The sequence below is a fragment of the Carassius auratus genome, chromosome 48 (assembly GCF_003368295.1).
Source record: "Carassius auratus strain Wakin chromosome 48, ASM336829v1, whole genome shotgun sequence".
Lineage (NCBI taxonomy): Eukaryota > Metazoa > Chordata > Actinopteri > Cypriniformes > Cyprinidae > Carassius > Carassius auratus.
The window spans coordinates 383,803-406,575 of NC_039290.1; the positions used below are offsets into that span (position 1 = coordinate 383,803).

Genomic DNA, 22,773 nt, shown 5'->3' on the forward strand with positions numbered 1-22,773 from the left:
GGATCGGGGAGGACGAAACAGACAGCCCTCTGAATGTGTAAGGACCTAAACTCTCAACTCGTCCATTGCCTTTAAGTAGTTGTTAATTTTTCTCTGTATTTTATTGTGGGCTTTGAAATGTATTTATTTTGCTAGTCAACTGAAACTTCGACCAAAAAATTTGGACCAAACATTCATTGTTGCCAAGTATATTTTAACTACTTGTCACTTAATCTAATAATGCACAGGTAAGTAAAAAAAAAATGAAGACCGAATAATTACTATATTAAAAGTTTTATTTAATTAATTTATTTATTCAATTTATATTATATTATATTTTATTTTTTATTATAATACTAAATTATCTAATTATTTTAGTAATTAATTTCCAGTGAATATACAAATATTGTATTTATTATATATTTTTTTTTATTTAATTTCACTAAATAAACCAATTATTTCATAATAAGATTTGTTGTATATATGAGTTAAATTTGCCTTTTATAATTTTATTAAAATAATTGTATGCAAATGTTAACTGAGCATAAACATCTGCAAAGGTACAACGCTCAAAGTTCAGTGCAAAGGGAGATTTTTTTAATTTTACAGAATTCACTTTTTATGGCCTACAACACACGTCTGGTTGGGACTACAACAAGCTTCTTCCTGGGTTGGTGACATCACAAACCCTAAAATTTGCATAAACCCTGATGAGGCCATGTTGGGCTGCTTTAGAGAAGAGGAAGAGTTATTTGTAGTTGAGTGTTGCTGTTAGAAATTAAACAGTTACCCGGCAAAAAAAGATATTACAATGCAATCATGTATTTTGCTTTAATAATAATAATAATAAAACCATGAATCATAAGCTAACTCAGAGAGCAGTAACCTTTACAAATAACAGCGAATCTCAAAAGCATGAGACATCACCGCGCAACTCTCCCGGACAATCGAAAATGGGCAAAAGGGCGGGAGCTGGTTGCTGAAGCCACGCCCACCTAGCGTGACGGCTGTGACAGCAGTCGCAATTCACCTGTCACTCAAGTGGCCACGCCCTTAATTATGCAGAACTTTAAGGCTTAATATAATTTAAACGGATGAGTTATAAAAAAAAAAAACACCCTCACAGTTGTCATGAAGGGCAAAATAAGCTATATAGACCAAAATCATTTTTTGCACCAGGCTGAAAACATGCTTTTTTCTGCTGTAAAGTTGGGCATTTTAACATGGGGAGTCTATGGGATTGACTCTCTACTGCAGCCAGCCTCAAGCGGCCAGTCGATGAATTGCAGTTTTAGTCACTTCCTAATTGGCTTCACTAGAGTAGTTTTTTTTTTTTTTCAAAAAAAGCTGATTTATCCCTCCCCTCCTCTTAATTATTTTTAGCAAAGAAACTACGTGTTTAGAAAGCTTTTTACACTACTTATACACGATGACTTGAGAAATCTTACAAGAACTACTGTGAGGGTACCACGGTACGCTGATATTTTCAGATATTGGCATGAAAACGTATTAAGATTGTGATATCAAAGGTTTTGCTTTATAAATTTGTAAATTTATAGCAAATATTAAGTGTCATCCAGCAACAGAATTTATTTCCATATATTAGTTTTTTTGATGAACTGACACTTTTTCTGTCTGTTTCCTTCCAGTCTGATACTCGTCAGACTCCTCCGTACTCCCCTCAGATGTCCGTCTCTCCGCAGAACAGCAAGCCTTCCTCTACATCCTCTACCTCTAAACCCTCCCAATCGCAGCAGCAGCAGGTTCCCCAGGTCCAGCTGCCTATTTTCAGCTTCCCCCATTCCCACCCGGGGCCGTTTCACACCGGGCTGTCCGCGCTGGGCCTTCTACCCGCCCACCCCCAGCAGACACCCCTCACCTCTGCCTCCTGGCCCATCCACGGCCCTCTCATCCAGGGCTCTGGAGCCTCCACCGCCCCTGGACACCCGTCCTCTCCGGCTCTTAAGTTTGCAGTCCGGGGCAGTGGAGGCGAGAATGGAGGCGGGCTAGCGGTGAGCCCCGCCCCCATGAACCTGAACGACCCCAGCATCATATTCGCTCAGCCGTCGACGGGACGGGTGGCTGGTGGAGTGGGCGGCGGCCCGGCCAGAGAAACGGTGCACCCCTGGCACAATCACAATCTCAACCCGGGGCCACTAGTGGGGAACGGCACAGTAAACAAAACAGGTACACACACGTGGTGCTCACACGTTCACATGGTGCTTTCTAAGGCAACATCCTTATGGAGATTTAAGCTTTATGAAAATGTTTTCAGAGATGAGTGAAATCAGTGCAGTGTCTCTTTGCTAGCTCAGGTAGGTCTCGCAGGTGTTTTGGGTTCACTGGGTGACTGTTAGTTTAAACACTGGGAACTGATTTACTGGATTGCTTGTGCTCTTTTAGAGCTGCTTCACCTGTAACCCTCTGAAATCGCAGTCTAGTGACGTGGTTTCATAATGGTTGAGTGTTGGTTGTTTTGCTCTCTGTTAGTACAGAGTCATGTGTTCACTGTTCTATCTCTCTCTACATCTCAGATCCTAATTTCCCGTCTCAGTTCGGCGGTGTGACTCAGGGCTCTCGGTCCTGGGAGCACAGCAGTGCTGCTCCGTTTCCGCTGTCTCCATCCTTCATGCCCTACCGTCTGCCACCCTACCTGCAGCAGCCCAACAAACCCTTCATCTCTCAAGGTACCAGCGCTGTTCTATCTGTCTGATAAAGTGGAAAATAAAACATTCAAACCTAGTGTATATGTCTGTATTGCAAGTAGAATGTAACAACGGAATTTTCCATTAATCTCAACAATTAAACAATTTTTATTTTATTTTCATTCATGCTATTTTTGCTGTAGTACTTGGTTAAGGACAAAAGCTTTAAGAACGAACAAGTCAGTTATGTAGTGCCAAAAACCTCTCCTATAGCAAACTAAAAAACAGCAACCCAAAAAGCAATCCGACATGATTATATTTATTATTTTGGTAAATTTTGTCAATTAGGAAGTGTCCAGGAAAAAAAAAAAGAGTATTTCTCTTATTTTGTTTTGCTTTATTTTATTTTATTTTATTTTATTTTATTTTATTTTATTTTATTTTGTTTTATTTTTATTTTATTTTATTTTATTGTGTTTTTATTTTATTTGTTTTTTGTTTTATTTTTAATATTTTATCTTTGTTGCAGTGCAAACTAATTTAATTGTTCTAAAAGTTTGCTTCTTTCTAGAATAGTGCTTATTTTACTTTCTTTTGACTTTAGGATGAAATATGATAAGGTTTTGTTTTTATGACATTCCCTCAATTTGCTGTTTCTGTGCATTGAACTGAATCATTTGATTCATTCAAGATGTTATTAATGGACTTTAAGTTAACTGAATATTCCTCTCGATGGATTTACAGGCCACAGATGCACACTAATAAATAAATCGTTTCCACTCATAATTCTGGCTTTCTGCAGGTTCTCTGGTGGCAAATCAACATTACCCGCTTATTCAACATGGCAGGCACGGCAATCTCAACTACATTCAGCAGAAGAAATGAAGAAATGACACTTTACTTTGTAAACAAATGCCCAAGGTCCTTAAAGAGAAAGAGACTGACTTGGCATCATTTGGTGATTTGGAAACTTTTTAAAATGAATTTTATCTTTTTTGTACAGTTTTTATGTCTTATTTTCCTTTTATTTCTGTGTGTATCATCACATTGACTTGTGATACAAAATGTCAAATATTTTATTACCCCTATTTTTGGAGGGGTCCAAAAAAGTGTTTTTATTTTATGTGTAATATAAGGATTTAAAACGTATTCACTATTTTTATTAGCTGTATTCCTATTTTGCTTGCATAAGGAAAATGCTTTAGATAGGAAAATCAGACATAACAACCAAATAAGAAAATTATGTAGTGCCAAAAACTTCCCGATAGCAAACCAAGAAAACTGACAAAAAAAAACAGCAAAAAAAAATAAGAAAAGACCAAAAAAATAAAGAAAAAGCAAACCAATATGCTGATGTGTTGCTTTTATGTATTTATATACTGAAGGTATATACTGTCTTGGAATGAAACTCTCAACATGTGGATGACATCTGCCTTTTGTGGGAAAATACCATATTTTTAAAATAATCCAATGGAGTTTATAAGTCTTTTTTAACTTAAAGGCTTTGTTTTTGTGGAAAGGGATCTTATATTTACCTTACTCTGTAAAATTTACACTCTACATTGATTTCATTCACAGGTAAGACTATGTCTAAGTCACTAGTTATGTTGATATGCTTGAGCAGTTATCTCAGTATAGAGAGATGGCCACTGTGTATCTCGGGAGAAAGCCAGCAATACTCCTAAATACAGTCCAGCTCGTGAAGGAAGCCCTGGTTTTTTTTGTTGTTTTTTTTTTTTTGAGAAGGCCACATATACCATACCTCGATCACTGAAGGACACGTTCAGTAATGCATTGTACAGTACTGACACTGAATTTGTAAATGTACATACAAATTTGAAAGGTGCTAAATGTTTTTTTTTTTTAACTGTACTAAAGCATTTACTACTATAATATATTTGCATATATTTTGGAAACATGCTTTGTTCACATACTGGTTTCCTACAGCTAGTTACTCTCAGAGAGTTGTGTTTATTGTCGGAAATGTCTGTTTTTGTTCAGTTCTGCCAATTTACACAGTAGTATCTCGAACACCCGATTGCCAGTGGGTGGAAAACACAATGTTTTGCAGCTGTGGAAGCCAGCTAATGATTCTTCCTGACCTAAAAATCCTCTGGATCCATCTAAAACATTATATGACCGTGGCATAATAGAATGAGGATAAAACAAATTGTTAATTTATAGTGTAAGGCTCATTGCCTTCCTTTGTCAATTGCACGCATTCCTTTTGCGTACGTGTCCTCAATCTGGCAACCTGCCAGAGAGGGTGTGTTGGGAGAATTTGGACTACAGTACCCATTTTAACAACTAGCCGTTAATATTTATTGCTATTTATTGCTCCTTTAAATTGAAAAATGAAGGTAAATTGATTGCAAGATTGTTGATGCATGCCATCACCAATGGCTCTTCAATAAAAAGTTCAAATAATAATTGAGACCTTGCTGGAAAATGAAGCTCAACCCAGTTTCTTCCATTGATTTTGTAGCTGGATCTGGGCCTCAAGTGTCTCGTCTGGATGTGGCCAAGGTCGACTTTGTTAGAGCATCTTGGTCAAAACCTTAGGCTGGTACACTTATGCATCCATTTAAGTTGTCTTTCTTTGTTCAACTTTTCTATGCATTTCCTCATAACTCTGAAGGTCTGTTCTCTCTCTGTCAGGTTTCGTAACGGCCACATTTCGGTCATCCTGGAGGCAGCAGAGACTGATCTGCACACATTTAGGAACTTTGCTCTGGGGAAGAAGTCTGTAGACGAACGTGTGACAGAGGAAAGTAGTTACCTGCTTCCTTAAATGATCAAATTGTAAGGCTATTGAGAATTGTAGAGTCTGTTGATATTTTCAATATTCAGAGATGTTGAAGATGCATTCAGATGCCACCATGTCCTGCTAAACATGCCAGAGTCAAACATAGGGTTTTCTTTGTTAAAGGCAAGCCTTTTGCCCCCCAACATGCAATACTGAATGCTGTTTCCAACATTATCTGTTCAATCGTATTTAGGAATCGTTTCAACTATGATAACAAGTACTTTGCATACCTTCTGGAAATCCTGAAGGAGAAAATCACTCGGGGTCACTTATTAGACAGATATGAACAAGTACTAACTGTTTTTAGCTATTATCCAACTGGATCATAAGATGGATCTGTCTTTATTGTGTACATACCCATAGGTTGTCTACACGTTGCATTGTTATGCTGTGTTCACAACAAACGCGAATAGAGCGTCTGGCGCGAATGATTTCAATGTTAAGTCAATGCAAAGGAGCGTTTACGCACGTCTGGAGGTCTCGCGGCAAGAATGATGGGTTTCACACAGGACGCGATATGCGCGCCGCTTGCCGTTGGGTTCAGCGTTGCCCTTCAGATACAACGTGATTTGTGTTGTGCTATGGCGTAGGCGGAGTTTTCAAAACTTTTAGCGGGAGGTCTTTCATAGTCTGTTGTTCCTCCTTTTGGTCAGCAGCAAACATGTATCTGTCCCGTTGTAAGAAGCGAGTGATAGCGCCTGTCCTGCTGATGAGAATTAAGAGAGAAGCGAAGAAAGAGGGAAAGAGGCTGTGGGTACGACCTCAAACTTGTATCGTACAGCTCAGGAAATTCTGACACACACAGTACTAGCCGTTCATCCAGTTTGATTTCTGTGCTTGTTTGGATCCCCCAATTCTATTGGTCGTGCTGGTAATCGTCACAGAGCGCAGTGTCAAAAGTTGAACTATTTTGAACTTTGACCGCGGCGTGCACGCAAATGATGCGCACCACTTCCTGTGTGAAAGACCCATGAGGCGTTTGGCGCGGCGTGGAAGACGCAAATCCGCCTTATTCGGGCGTCTAATTCACGCGAATGATGCGAATTGAGCGTCTGGCGCGATAGGCGCGATAGGCGCGTTACGCGCGAATTGTGCTTTTGTGCATTTATGTGTTTGACGCGAATTCGTGTCTGCGGTCCGAGTTGAAAATTTTTAACTTTGGCGTCAATTCGCGCCGCATTAACCAATCAGGAGCCTGCTCAGGAGTCACTCATTCAACATGGAGGAACGACTGATGTTGTCAGTGAGCAGTCAACCGGAGCTTTATGACACAAGTATCACACACAAGTTCATATTTCAGGAATAAAAAGGACCTCGCTTGGAAGAGTGTGTTGTAATACACATTTAACTTTTGAGTCACGTACACGTTTATCGACCCGCGGCCTTCCCCGCCGTTTTTTTTTTTACAACTATTTTCCCCCTAATATAGCCTACAGCTACTTTTCGTTAACAAGATAATGCGTTTATTCAGAGGCCGTGTGCAGGAAAAAGTGGAAAAGACCCGAGTGCTCGATCAACATCAGCCATCTTGCAAACAGACAACCGCTAGCACTTGCCCCTCCCACAAGAAGCGGATTTCGCCTCAGACGCGCGTCAATTTCGCTTAAAACTTTTGCTTTCTACACGCGTCTATTTCGCTGTAGACGCGCAAATGCATTCAAAATGTTCAAGCGGCAAACTAGACGCGGTAGACGCGAATTTGACGCTCTATTCGCGTTTGGTGTGAACAGCATTACTCTTGCAAAAAGTTCAACTCTACTAAACTTTACCAGTGGTCACCCATGTTGCATCAAAACCTCAACTTCTCAACTTCATGTTGCTTTCTCACTGTAAGTTGATGACATCAGCACTGTAAGATCATCAACACTGCTTGCATCAAGGCTGTCTCCAATTTAATGATATATTTGCTTGTTTAACCATCAAGGATTATATGATGGTCCAGCAAGTAACAATGGGGTCCTGCTTTTGGAGGTCCAACTTCCTTGCAAAGTTTAGCGCAAACTCTTCTTAACCTCACTTGGAAAAACCTAAGCAAGGTCTTCAGGATAAAGCCTAGAAGGTTTTTTGGAATAGGTTCGAATGTAAAACTGCAAGAAAGTTGGTGGATTCTGTTTTCCTTGGAGCAGGAACTGGCTTCCTGGCTGGAACTGACCCCACAGCAACCACCACCAGATGGGGCTCTTCTTGACTTAAAGCTCAGATGAACAAGGTTATTAAGCTTGTCAGCATTCTGTGGCTCAAACAGTAGAGCATGGTGCCAGCAATGAAAAAATCGATTACTCTGGACTCTGCGAACTGATATGTGTATATCTTGCATGCTATGTAATTCACTTTATTTCCAGTAACTATATTTTCTAGTGGCCGAATGTAATGGATTAATTGCAATAAATCACAAAATCTGTAAATACAACTAGGTGGATATAGATTGCCATTGTACCAAACACGTACAGTAGTCCTATACCAAATGCACCAATGGTTTGTAGAACAAGGTTTTGTGAGCATCACGGTGTCAACTTTTCAGGAATGTTTGTAATGGTATTTTTTCATAATCATTTAAAATTCAGTGATAGTCTCTGTTGTTCTTGTCAGCAGGGTCACCATGGGATGTGATGTGATGTTATTTGCCATAAATGCCATAGGATTGCTGTAATATCATGAGATGGCAGTGACTGCTTTGTAGTTGTGCCTATATGGTCTTATTTGGGAGAAAATCCAGGGCTGTCTTTCACTCCCAGTCCATCCCTATATGCCACTGTTCATGAGATCCAGTGCTGTGCCAAGGTTGTACCCTCTGGTGTGATTCATGAAACACTTAAGCCTACAAAACTACGAGGATATGACAATCCCAAGGTAACGAACGCAGCATGGCTGTGTTGTGTTTCTTAATTGTTCCACTAACAAACACTGTCTGTTTAGGGCACCAAGAGATTTACGAACTTTTGTTGTATACATTTACTAACTTTTATTACTAACAAGATAATTACTTAAAGCAACTTTAACTGATAAGGAGCACTTGACATACCAAGACACTTTTAACCCAATCCTTTTTAGGTTGACAATAGAATTTCCATCATTTACAGAAGTTTCCAAGGTTCAGATCTGTGTTTTTATACATAGCTCTTCAACTTGATATTAATCATTTTAACCCTGAAAGAATTGTTTTCTAATTTAATAGTTATTGTTTTGAAAAAGGATGTTTTATCCATTTGTTTTAAAGTGTAGAATCTGCTATCACAATAAATGAATTTAGCGCTGTATTACCACTGTAACACTGTAAAGCTTTTATCTCATGATGTAATCTTGCATGTGACTGCTAATATTACAATAGTCATTCCTGTACAGATGTCAACCAGATTTCTATCTCGAAGGCATGGCTTGATTTCAGGTGGAGCCGCAGCAAACCCTCTTGTAACCTTTATCCCACATAGGAATTTTTCTCTGGCTCAGCTCCAGCCCACACAACCAGCTTTTGCATGGCCCACATACTGCAAATATATTATGGTCCTAGTGTGGACCAGGGCCCGTATTCATAAAGATTCTAAGAATCCTCTCAGAAAACTCTTAATTTAGCTTAAAAACTTTTACGTAGGAGTCTTAGCTTAAGAGCGATTCGGGACCGATCTGAGAGCAACTCTGAGTAAGGAAAAGACAAATAACTTTCATCTTTGTGAGGTTGCTATATATGACACAATCTTTTGAAGACTGTGATTGGGTGGTTGTCCAAGAAGGAAAAAAATTGTGATTTTAAGTAGAGGCTCTATTCTAATTCTCACTTTGAATTTACATGCGTAATTTATCCTTATTTGACCGTTCTCTCTCTCACACACACATACAAACACACATACATTATATGTGTGTATCTAAATCCTTTTTTTTTATTTACCATGCTTTTAATTTCCTATAAGGTATTTGATTGGCTTAGAATGATAAAAATTGTTCCACTCTTTCCATTTACTGTGATTGTTGTCCTATATAAGTGCAGTTTGAATGTTGGTTATAATGCATCAAGCAGAAATCAAAACCAAGAAGGGCGAGAAAGCCCAACTGGACAGAGGAACAGTGTTTACTGTTAGCCCAGTTAGTGAATGAACACAAGGCCATTCTTAAAGGAAGATTCGGGCCGGGTGTAAGAGCAAGGGACAAGAAGCAGACATGTGAGCGTATAGCACAAACTATTAACGGTTCATTCCCCCTGCTTGTGCACACCTGTAAGCCTGCTATATTCAGAAATGCAGTTTTTTGAGCCTGCAATGAGGGAATGTCCAGTGGAAACAAAATAAACTGCGACACAATAAGATGTTCTGAAAGTGCTGTAATTGTTTGTGTGATCACTCTGCTTACAGAAGGTTGTGACAGACCCAAATCATCACTACTGCATTGTTGCATTTTCCCCGTTGCCAAATATGGTAAAGTAGTGATTACTTTATATAATAATTTATAATTTAATATATAAATTAATCTATACCGTCTTATCAACTCACTGTCATCCATTGTCTGCAACACATTTCTTCTGCCTCTTCATCTCTCTGCCATTTTCTCCTCTGCTAAAGAAACTCTTAAGCCTCTTAAAAGTCCTCGTCTGTGCTCCTAACAAGTTTGACCTTAAGACCTCTTTTAAGGGTTAAGATGCTTTCTGAATTACTTTTTTCTTTACTAGGATTTTCTCTTTAATTTTAAGAGTAAACACCCACATTTCTAAGAATTTTCTTAAGATTCTTTATGAATACGGGGCCAGGTCTGTATTCCCAAATCTCAGCCAAGTTAATTATCCATAACTGTCCATGAATTGGGCCAGATCAAAATGTAACATTGGAATCAAAACACAACCTTAAGTAAACCATATCAACACCAGTCTTTAACCAGAGAGCACAAAACAGCCACACCTAAGCCTAATCCACTGGTGAACTAAACCTGGCATCCAAAATACGGGCCATGACAAAGTCATATCTCAGCTTGTATGACCATAGCTGGCCCTATTCTGGACCTATACACTGGAACGACCAAGCCACCTGATAGACCCTAACCTAACCCTTACAACGACAGTATTCTGAACAAATATTTCATCGTGTTTAATCAGCAAACCAAGTCAAATTAATCTCACACCTAACATGCCTATGCTTGTTTTTTGCTTGGTCAGTGTGATAACCCTGTTGGAGTATGGCAGTGTGAATTGGCTTTTAGGTGCTTTGGGAAACTAAACAAAAAAAGGTTTTATGTATATATATATATATATATATATATATATATATATATATATATATATATATATATATATATATACTTATAGTTAACACAAAATTCTTAAAGGGTTAGTTCACTCAAAATTTGTTATAAATTACTCACTCTCAAGTCATCCTAGGTGTATAGTATAGGTATATAAGCCGGAACGGCGCAAAGCTGGTGGAGTTAATGATAATGTGTGAGACCTGCCATAGTTATATATATAAAAAAAAAATCTTTGATTTTGTTTGATGCCACTCCGCGAGTGTTTCATGCATGAATCCAAAAGAAGTTAAATAAAAAGAGCTCCTCCATAAAAAAAAAAAAAAAAGACTCAAGGCCTCCCGTAGCGATTCAGTGTGTTTTTGTAAGAAAAATTTCAATATTCAAAATGTAATAATCACTTTTAAAGTAGCTTACGCTACTTTAGATGATGTTTGAGATCGGCTTTGTGTATGCGCCACTCCGAAGTGACAAACACGTAAGCGCAGGGGAGAGATCAAAACAAAACAACGGTCAATATTTAGAAGTACAAAACAAGGATTTGTAAAGAATAATGTTGGAGGATTTTGATATAAGCCAAGATGAGACTGGTTGTCTTTTGCTAAAGTAAGGAAACGTTGCTTTCTTTGCTCAGGTTAAAAAACATTGGTTTTCAAGAGACTCACCTGTGCATGCACAATGCCGACCTCACGTCATCCTCCCAGAGCTGCTTCTGTGTAAAACTGTTGGTGCAAGGTACATTAAAGTGATTATTAAGTTTTGAATATGGATATTTTTCATACAAAAATGTATCAATTCGCTACAGGACATTGTTCAACCCCAAGAGCCATGTGAGACTTTTTAATGGATGAACACTTTTTATTTAACTTCTTTTGGACTGTTGCATGCAACACCTGCTGATCGGCATTAAACACCTTGAAAGATCAAGAAAAATGTTGATATAACTCCGACTGGATTCATCTGAAAGAAGAAAATCATAAACACCTTGAATGACTCGAGGGTGAATAATTTTCATTCATTGCATTTTTTTTTTTTTTTGGATGAAAAGTGTCACTGGACGTACCCAAACACATTTAATCCAGAGAATTTCTTAGATGACTAGACGTTACAAAATTTACAGGAGTTTCCAAAAGTCCACATCTGTGTTTTTATTAATAATTTTAACCCTGAAAGAATTATATTCTACTTTAATCGTTATGGTTTTGAAAAAGGATGTACCTATTTGTCGTAAAGTCTAGAACTATAGAATCACAATAAATGACATAAATGTTGTAATACCACTGTAAAGCTTTTCTCTCGTTATTTAATATCTCACGTGACTGTTATTATTACAACAAGCAGGCCTGTACAGGTGTAAACTGGACTTATATCTCACAGGCATGACTTGAATTAAGGTGGAGCCGCAGCAAACCCTATAACCTCCATGAGCAGACATAGATGCCAACAACAAGCTACTGTTCACCCAACTATTGTTCTGCGAGTCTTTTTTAAAGCATGTTGATTTAGTCCAGGTGCAAAACCATGTCAGCCAATCACCTGCACTCTAACCGCTCACTGAGACATCACAGCATGCTTGAGTTAATGTGTTATTGTGCTATAGTAAAAGTTTTCATTCAATTTTGACGATTTCACACCTTCACAGTATATTTTATACATGCATTTTACTTTGTGTACATGCAATACAAGTATATTTTTTTTAAAAGTTAAAGGTCACAATTTGTTTTTTTTTTTTTTTTTTTTTTAAGTACAGTGGGGTTCAAATTTGTAAATATTAGTGTATATAAAATTACAATCATATAAATATTATCTTAAGACTAAGCATATAGAATATTGGGATGAGATTTGCCAGGGCCCTTTGCTATCATTTCATAGTCACCTTTACACACCTTTCCAGGCATCTTGCATAATTCCATTAATAAAGACAAGATTAGGGTGTAGAATACCTATTGGTTGTGCTGAGACTTAGTGCACACAATCTCTGCCAAGGTAGTACAGAGCTTTGACTTATTGATCTATCTCAGTTATATAATCAACTTGTACAACTTGTTTTTTGTACCATGTTTGTTCCTCTTTGCAGAGAGTGAATCATTTATATCCATTTACTCAGTGATTTTAAAGATAACATGAGTGTTGTGCATACATATATATATATATATTTTTGTTTTTCACGTCTTTAATGTTTAGAACCTTGCTGGCTTAGCAGTAAAAACTACATAAAAACATGATCTGGCACCTCAAACTCCAACTCCCACTGTCTCCTCCCACTTTCGCTCTGTTTTTATAAAGCTCACGGTCGTCTGCTGCTCATGTCTGTCTTGGAATGAATCTGTCACCATGTGGACGACTCTTATGAAGCTAGACTTGGCCTCTGTTGGCATTGCTCTATGTCTGGGCTTAATTTCTGTAGTTCTGTTTGAGATCTTCAGGATGAATTCCTACAGATCTCAAACTCCTCCTGGTCCCAGACCTCTGCCTTTTGTGGGAACCATACCATATTTGTTGAAGAACCCAATGGAGTTCATAAGATCGGTGAGTGTTTGCTTTGAGAATAGAGGCTTTGTTTTTGTGGAAAGTTGTTTTAAGATCGCTTTACTCTGTGAAATGTAAATGCTGCATTGACTTCATTGTACTTCAAGTCACTGTAGTTGTGCTGATGTGCTGTGATATCTTCTCTGAGCAGTTATCTCAGTATGGAGAGATGGCCACTGTGTATCTTGGGAGAAAGCCAGCGATAATCCTCAATACAGTCCAGCTCGTGAAAGAAGCCCTGGTCCAAAATGCTTCATCTTTTTCAGGAAGGCCATATATACCACTTATATCCTGGATCACTGGTGGATTCGGTCAGTAATGTATTGTACCAAAAATGAATTGGTGTTGTAGAATATTGGTATTGTACATCCACATTTTGATCAAATAGAAAAAGTGTTTTTGTATATGGTTGAAGCTGGTCTTGATCAGTTGATAGCTTGAGGGCTTGGTTTTGAGACGTCTCAAGACAATGTAAATGTGGCTCTGTTCTCTCTCTCAGGTATAATATTTGTCACCTTTGGTGACGCCTGGAGGCAACAGAGACGGTTTGCTCTTCACACGCTCAGGAACTTTGGTCTGGGAAAGAAGTCTGTCAATGAACGCGTGACAGAGGAAAGCAGATACCTGGTTCTTGAAATGCTCAAATCGGAAGGTTAATGATGATTTTAGTTACTGTTTTAATGTGTTTTTCAATGTTTAGGCTCATTGTAGTGAAAGTGAGGTGACGTGTGCCCAAGTACGAGGACCGATACTTGGAATATGTTCTCTGTATTTAACCTGTTTAAGTGCACAAACACAGTAGTTACCACACACACACACACACACACACAACATGAACACACCCGGAGCAGTGGGCAGCCATATTTCTGTAGCACCCAGGGAACAGTTCAACGGTCTCTCACCTCAATCTCAATCATGTTCCATTTTTTAAACATACTTAAGAAATTCTACTTTATGCAAGTATGCAGACGTGAATTTCAAGTTCATGATCCCATTGTCCATATTTTATGTGTTCCTGTGCTGGTAGCAAGCCTTAGAAGTATTCAGGCTAGCTTCAAATACCATTAAACCAGATGTATCATTCTTAAAAAGTTAGCTTTAATGTCACCTTGAATTCATTTGCTTGGAAAGATTCTATTTAAATAATTAAAACAGTCAAAGACTAACACATGACTTTCTTTGATGAAGGCAAGCCTTTCAACATTCAACATACAACACAGAATGCCGTTTCCAACATTATCTGTTCCATCGTGTTTGGGGATCGTTTCGACTATGATGACAAGCGATTTGCATACCTTCTGAAAATCCTGAATGAAAACGTCTTTCTGACAGGGTCAGTTGTTGGACAGGTATGAACATGTATTAAATGTTTTTAGCATATCTCTTTTTTAGTAACCAGCTGCATGTTCACTGTCTGCAGTCCTGTAGGTTGTCGACGAATTGCACTTTTAAATAGTGTTAAACTTTTCTGGACGTTACCAATAAAGCTATCCCTTACGAAAGGAAAATATATTTACCAATATATTTCTTAAAATATATTGTAATATATTATTTTCTCTTTTTATTTTCTAATATTGTATATATTTGAATACATTAAATAATATATTGATGATGCATATATTATATAATATATTGCAAAATATACAAATGATTGCCGATTTCAATATATTGCAATATATTGGAAAAAATATATATATATGCCTAATATATTACATGATATTTTCCAATATACTGCAATATATTTTTGTTTCATAAGGGATATGCAACTACTTGACCAGAGATGTCCAGTGCTGTCACTGGAGCATCACCCCGTTTTACTTTAACTCTTCTTAAACTTACTTGACGTCTTCATGATTATTACAAACTGTTTTGGAGCAGATTGGAACTGCAGTATAGTTATATGTAGCTGTTCTCTTTTCCAGGTGTTTAACTTGCTTCCCATCATCAAATATTTCCCAGGGCCGCAACAGAAAGTCTATCAGAGCGCTGAAGAGTTGAAGGCTTTCATCAGGGAAGCGGTCCAAAATCACAGAGAAACTCTGGATCCAGACAGTCCACGGGACTTTATTGATGCCTACCTGCTAGAGATTGAGAAAGTAAGATCATCTTGACCAAGCACTTCAAACCCTGTATGACTAAAACCCAGTTCTATCCTTGACTGGTTGATAGGAAATTAATTTTTTTATGTACAAGGTGAAATCACAGCGAGCTGCTAGTGAATTAGATATGCTTGGTTCAACTGAAATGCTTTCTGTTTAACTTGGAGCAGCAGAAGTCCAACGAGGACTCCACATTTCATGAGGATAACATGGTAATGTCAGTAGCTGATTTGTTCCTGGCTGGAACCGACACCACATCAACCGCCATCAGATGGGGCATCCTCTTCTTGACTAAAAACCCAGATGTACAAGGTACTTAAGCATGTCAGCATTCTGTAGCTCAAACTGTAGAGCTGTGTGCCAGCGATGCCAAGACGACTGGATCGATTCCTCAGGAATGCATGAACTGATAAATATCTCATGTTCTGCAAGTTGCTTTGGATGGAAACTTCTGCTAAGCCTGTGAATGTAGGTATAAAGTGTTCAATTCCTTTGTCTAACTTGCTGCAACATGTCTTGAATATGCTCAAATGCGTGTAAGATCAGATTTGCCAGTTCATGCCTCTCTTGTTGGTCTGTTGTTGCTTTGAAGAGATCTGTAATATTCTCTTTTCATTCCCACAACTATTGTTTTAAAGCTGTAGCATGCATGTTTTTGTGGAATTGCTGGGTTAGAATAAATAGTAAAATCTGTAAATGCAACTACTGTAAGTGGATACAGATTGTATCAAACGGGGAGTGTTGTCCTAAACGCACCATTGATTGAGCACAAAGAACAAGGTTTTGAAAGCACCACGTTGTGTCCGTTTACTTGTACTAGCAGGTTAACATGTACTCATACGTTTTTGTTTGATTACAGAGCGATGTCATGAGGAGATTGTTCAGGTTCTGGGTTACGACCGCTTACCCAGCATGGATGACCGAGACAAACTACCGTACACACATGCCACGGTTCACGAGATTCTGCGCTGTGCCAACATTGTACCCTCTGGTTTGTTTCATGAAACAACTCAGCCTACAAAACTAAGAGGATATGACATTCCCAAGGTAAAGTACGAGGATTATCTATATGGTTTTATTGATTGTTCCGCTAACAAACATTGTCTTTTTAGGGCACCCAGATATTAATTAACTTAACAGCGATTTTAACTGAGAAGGAGCACTGGAAGTTCCCAGACACTTTTAACCCAGAGAATTTCTTAGATGACAGTGGAAATTTCTTCAAACCTGAGTCTTTCCTCGCTTTCTCCTTGGGTGAGTCGCCTGTGACTATGACTTCTTAGACCAAGAGTGACCGAAACTAGATTGATGCCGATTGTTTTATCTCCATTTATCAGGTCCGAGGGTCTGTCTCGGCGAGACCCTAGCTAAGACGGAGCTGTTCCTCTTCATCACTTCTCTCTTACAGCGGATTCGTTTCTCCTGGCCACCTGGTGTGAAGTGGCCAGACATGAATGGGGTCGTCGGTGCAGTCCGCTCTCCAGAGCCGTTTGACATCATCTGCCACAGCAGAGGATCCTAAGAGTACACTTTCCAAGTTTCCATAGCTATTATAACTCAACTAATGTTAATAGTTTTAGCTCTGGCGAAATTATACTCTAGTTTAATAGTAATTTTTTTTTTTTTTAAAGTGACACATATGCTATACTCGTTGTAAGATACTGAATCCGATTTCACAATAAATTACTTTAGTGGTGTAAAACCACTGTGACACTGATTTATTTATTTTGTATTACTTTTTTTCTGATGTCATCTCTCGTTTGACTGCTGGTAGTATTACAGACAGGCTTGTACTGGTCTAGATGTATATCTAGATGTATATCTTGCGGTTATGGTTGATGATATATGTGGAGCCGCAACACACGCTGTTCATGTGCATGTTTGAAATTGTACAACTGGCTTATTAATGGATCATGTAGATCACTGTATGCGCTTTATGTATATGCCTGCAACAGTCAGTTCATTTGAGTTGACGAAACAAACAAATGCTTTAAAAATCAAAGCTTCAGTAAACTTTTTGGGAGGATACATTATTTATGTCTCATTACAAATGTAAAGTATAAAGATCTAGTTATACTCTATACTATAATGCTATTGTCTGAGGTCACAGTTTAGAGGAAAACACATTTTAAATTTGTAGTAACTGCTTTTTTTTTTTTTTTTTTTTTGACGGCAAAGCATTGTAGGATGACAGTAAGTCATTTAAGTGTGTTACCACATTTTATAAAGAAGCCAATGGACTTTGTTGTGTTTCTTGGTGGGGGTTAACCTTTAACACATGTTAGAATGAACATCTTCCCATCTATGCCTCTTGTAGAATGTAGAACTAATGGACTCGGTCAGTAAAATTCTTTAGATTTTTTAAATGACTTAATAGTATTTCATTCTAATACCATTTTTGGTAACAAAGAACATTTCTGTGCACATTTCTTACATTTAAAAAAAAAAATTCAGTATATAAACCAACAGAAAGTTTCCTGTAACTGTAAAGGTTCTAAACGGAGTTATAGAATAGAATAGATTAGAAGGTCTGTTTTCTCTTTCTCGGGTTTAATAATGGTCACATTTGGTCACTCCTGCAGGCAGACAACTTGTTCTGCACCCTCTCAGGAATTTTGGCCTGGGGAAGAAATCAGTAGAAGATTGTGTGTTAGAGGAAAGCCGCTATCTGATTGCTGAAATGCTCAAAGCAGAAGATATGAAATGCTCACGCTCTATTTCAACTCATTCCACAGTGTCGGGCTGCACAAGGTCAAACAGCATCCAAGAACTCTTTCTAAAACATTGCTCGTATTTGTGAAATTAAAATGGTTGACTCTTTACAAATGCTTTGAATATGAAATTCACATTTCTATTTATGTTGGATTGGATATAAAAGCACAGATCCTTTTTTTAGACATACTGATGCATGTTTTCTACTGTATGTAGGAAAGTCTATGAGCCACCAACATGCAGAATGCTGTTTCTAACATATTCTGTCCCATCGTGTTTGGAGCGCGCTTTGACTACGATAACAAACGCTTCTCATACCTTCTGAAAACCCCAAATGAAATCTTCATGCACACAGGGTCACCTGCGGGACAGGTATAATCACATTCCTAATTTAATTTTTGTAGTTGTGCCTGAACATTGAGACGAGAGCTCTGTAGGGCTGTACAGTCACGTCCATGTCTCAGGGTCTTCTCAGTAGTAACCCATTGTAATAGAGTATTATTATTCCAATGCTTGGCCAATTTGGTCATTTCAAAGGATATCTGATAGAGTCAAAGATCATGTAATCCACAATAATTTGTTAAACTTTATCCTCTTTAATAAACTGGGGAAATAGCGCCCTCTGTTGGTGAAACACCGGGTCTGGACTCATGAAAATAGTTATGCTGAGACGTGTTCATATTCACCTTCCCCAGCATCTTGTTTAGAATTTACTAAAATCAATTTTTAATAGGATTAAAATATATTTGATATTTTTTGATTACAACACTGGAAAAAAAATGTAAGCATATAACATTCCTGTCATTTCTAACATTCACATCTCGCAAATATTGACTTAATTTCTTGCAGTTTATGAGTTTATATCTCACAGATCTGACTGTTTCGCCAGTTTAAATTTTGAAGTTCTGTGATTATTATTTTAGTTCTTGGTTGACTTTTTCCTCACATATCCGAGTTTGCATCTTGCAATAATGACTTTAAATCTTTAGATTCTAGATTGAGTCTCTTTTAGAGAATGAAAGTCTTTTTGCATACTTAAGTATTTTGTATTTTATGGTATATTTTAAGTGTTTGGTCTAAAATCAGATTTCAATACATTAACAGAATGCTTTAGATTATATTCCTTAATGATCTCAAAGCAAACTTTTTAAGTAATATTTTTTTCCAAGTATGAAATCATATATATATATATATATATATATATATATATATATATATATATATATATATATATATATATGTACATATTATTTATTAAAGGTGCTGTAGGGAACTTTTGTAAAAAAAAAAAAATTTTTTACATATTTATTAAACCTGTCATTATGTCCTGACAGTATAATATGAGACAGATAATCTGTGAAAAAATCAAGCTCCTCTGGCTCCTCCCAGTGTCCTATTGCCATTTGCAGAAACTCCATCGCTCCCGGTAAAAAACAACCAATCAGAGCTGCGGTCCGTAACTTTGTTTGTGTTCAAAATGTAGAAAAAATGAATATAATAAGTGAGTACACCATGAATCTATTTTCCAAACCGTGTTTTTAGCTTGTCCTGAATCACTAGGGTGCACCTATAATAAGTGTTTATATTCGGACTATTTTAGATTGCTTCGGGGGTACCGTGGCGGAGTAACCCAGTACCTTTGTGATTCTTCATAGACATAAACAGAGAGAAGTAGTTCCGGCTACGATGTTCTTCCGCAAGACGCAAGCAGTTCTGTTTATTAACCGCTAGAGCGTCAAAAGTTCCCTACTGCAGCTTTAAGTACACTTCTTGATGTTTAAAAGTTTTGATCTACATGTCTCTTCTATAAGAACAGATAAAATAAAAAAGCTTTTCAGTAAATTAGTTTCACTCTTTAAATCTTATTTTACATTTAATAAACCCCCCAGTCTTTTCTCTACTATAACAATCAGTTCAAGTGTGTACTTCTGCTCCACTGGCACAAGAAGTTGTTGAATGCAGATATGCTACTGTTTTAATATGTAAACCGCATTGTTCCAGGCTGTTCCAGCACACATGTGCTGTAAACGGTCAATTGTTTGGCCTGAAAGAGTTGATAAAGGTCAGTGTAATTAAGAAGAGCATCACCCACATCGACCCACCCGTTCACACAGACTCGGCTCTTATCATACCAGACTGATGACAATAATGACACCAAATGAGAAGACGCACACCTATGTTCTGTTTCTTCATCTTAATCTCATCCCTCCCTTCTTCCTTTTCACTATTTCAGTGTTTTTGTGTAATTGGTCAAACTGGTTTCTCATCTTCTGTGTCACCTTATGTAAAACGTCAGAGAGCTTTAAGGAATCATGTTTAATTAATATTAATATGTCCATATGTGTGCATTTGTTAATTGGATGTGTAGGTTCAAAAGGTAAGATATGCACAATATAGATAAATCTATATATGTTATATATGCTTTAATACACAACATTTTATGTTGTAAAATGGTGAAGAATAGTGCAGGAATATGTGAATTTGGACACACCTCTTTTTTGTGATTTTTGTTCAGTGACACTAGTGGGAATGGAAATAACGTGCTTTAACTTTAAAACGATTGAATTATATAATAAATAAGATAACAGATAACAAAACAACATAATAAAAAAGGTTTTCTGATGCGATAAAACAAAAACTTCCCCATGTTCAATAACTGTTACTAATAAAAAAAAGGACTAAAATAATAATAATCTATCTTATATTAATAATATTAATAATACAATTAAATAGTTATCAGAAATTGCAATAATAATGGTATTAATAATCATCTGTTTAATAAGAATATATTATTATTATTATTATTATTTCATTAAAATTAGATTATGAGTATAATATTATTTATAAAGTTTCATTTATATATAATAATAATAATTTGGCATTTTTAAGGCTTATATTCATGTTGAACAGATTTCTAATTCCTCTCAGAAATGTATTCATCATCATGGCTTTTGTATGAATTAATTGTTTTTTTGTGATTCACAGATTTTGAGCTGATTCTGATACCCATGATTCATGATGATTTGTTTTTGGAGTATTTCTTGTTCAGTAACAGAAGGAAGGACTGTAAGTGTCATGAATGTCTCCTCTGTAATGAAGGAGTGTCAACACACGCTTAAATAAGAGCTGTGCAGGTGCTTCATCAGCGCAGACGCGAGACACTGTCAGAGCAGCTGAACTTCACTCATCAGACGACTCAAACACACAGGTAACACTGATCTACAGCTCCTGGATTTAGTCAATCTATGAAGATACTGAAAATATGTAGTATATTGCACCATTATTGCATTAAGGCAATACTCAGGTGTATAGCTTAATTAATTGCAAACATTATAGTTTACAAGTTTTCTAAAATATGCTATATTGAAGTGTACATTATCTAGTTAAATAGGCACTAATTTGCATTTATTTCCAGATCATTAATAATTAATATATATGATATAATGGAATATATATATTTATATTATTTATTTATTTATTTATTTGTTGCATAAAACCAAGACGAATGATGTACAAACTCTTCTATAAAAACACATATGAGAACAAAACTGTAATTTTTTTCAGTGTTTAGGTCATACTTTACAGAAAACCTTAGTTAAATTTTAAAACAGGCTAATTTGAAACGTCATTAAACTTTAATCCATAGATTCTTATTGATGCATTTATATTTAAATATGCAATACTTTAAGACTTATCTATTGATGAGTTAAATAATCAGTTATTATACGCAGTTCAAAATATAGAATAAAAAAACGAAAACCATTAAAATCCAGTAAATATTTTGCCATCCATAAAAGCTTCTTCATAGTGTTAATATAATTTATTTTTTTTATTTTTTTAGATAATTCTAAATTTATTCGCACTAAGAAGATAAATGGTTCTTTTAAGAACTGAAATGTTCTTTTTGGAACCCAAAATGGTTCTTCTACGGCAGCACTTTTTTGAAACCTTTATTTTAAGAATGCACTCTTAAAATTCACGGTTGCATGAAGGACCTTTAAAATCCATGAAACCTTTCCACTGGATGCCATGGCGGCTGTTTTCAAGCTTTCTATGTAGGGCACCGTGTTAAACAAAAGGAAAAATATTAAGACTTAAACATTTTACATAAGATAATTGTTTTAACAAGTTAAAAATTAAGTTTGAGGATGATTCTCGCTAAAACTATATTTTCTGCATGGATTTTTTCAAGGTAAATTAAAAATGAGACTTAAAATTAACAGATTTTTCTCAATTTATATATCTATTGCAACAGCACAAACTCAGAGGAAAAAAATAATGCCACGATTGGTTAGAGCATTTATTGCTAATTTTGAGTGTTTATTTCCCTGGAGTTTTTGTCTTCCGGGTTTAAAATGGTTATGGTGGTGATGTCACCATAACCATTCATACTTAATTTCAATAAGCTCTTACTTAATGAGTGCTAAGAGTATGTTCTCTATAGCCTGGCCATTGCAAACTCCTATAAAAACAGGCTTCTTTAACACGTGCCTGGTGCAAAAAATCGGAGACAGCAGACTAACGTATCTAATAATGTACGCCTCCTGTGTGTCACTCTAATCATCTTTACTTCCATCACAATCTTCATCCATCTAAACTTTACTGGTGAGACACTGGTTTGCTTTATTCAGCCCATACAGACTAGTCCTGACTTCATATTTCTATATTTGTCCATGTTGAGGAAAGCACATTAGTGCTGGTCCAGGATGATGTCATGCACTTTAATCCAGCTGCCCCGCAGGTTCTTATTCAGGTGTGAGAGTAAGAGGCGTCTTTTGTT

The 22,773-nt window shown here is 36.8% G+C and overlaps 2 protein-coding genes across 4 annotated transcripts in view; both read left to right on the forward strand.

Annotated features, from left to right (window-relative positions):
- LOC113065406 (terminal uridylyltransferase 4-like) overlaps window positions 1-3,970 on the forward strand; it is a 29,215-nt gene extending 25,245 nt beyond the window's left edge. For 2 of the 3 annotated variants that reach the window (XM_026236620.1, XM_026236621.1), the window contains exons 27-30: window positions 1-37; window positions 1,629-2,166; window positions 2,514-2,666; window positions 3,427-3,970. The exon at window positions 1-37 is cut by the window's left edge and continues 67 nt beyond it. In XM_026236620.1, the coding sequence (XP_026092405.1) occupies window positions 1-37; window positions 1,629-2,166; window positions 2,514-2,666; window positions 3,427-3,509 (811 nt within the window). In that variant the 3' untranslated portion in view covers window positions 3,510-3,970. The remainder of the gene's footprint in view (window positions 38-1,628; window positions 2,167-2,513; window positions 2,667-3,426) is intronic. The other variant, XR_003279018.1, reaches the window with a different exon arrangement.
- An 8,455-nt stretch (window positions 3,971-12,425) lies between these two features.
- LOC113065407 (cytochrome P450 2B4-like) lies at window positions 12,426-16,979 on the forward strand. Its single transcript, XM_026236622.1, has 9 exons — window positions 12,426-13,182; window positions 13,334-13,493; window positions 13,682-13,834; window positions 14,371-14,531; window positions 15,105-15,278; window positions 15,452-15,593; window positions 16,141-16,328; window positions 16,394-16,535; window positions 16,619-16,979. The coding sequence occupies exons 1-9, from the start codon at window positions 12,988-12,990 to the stop codon at window positions 16,801-16,803; spliced, it is 1,500 nt and encodes a 499-aa protein (XP_026092407.1). The 5' UTR covers window positions 12,426-12,987; the 3' UTR covers window positions 16,804-16,979.
- Window positions 16,980-22,773: the final 5,794 nt, after the last annotated feature.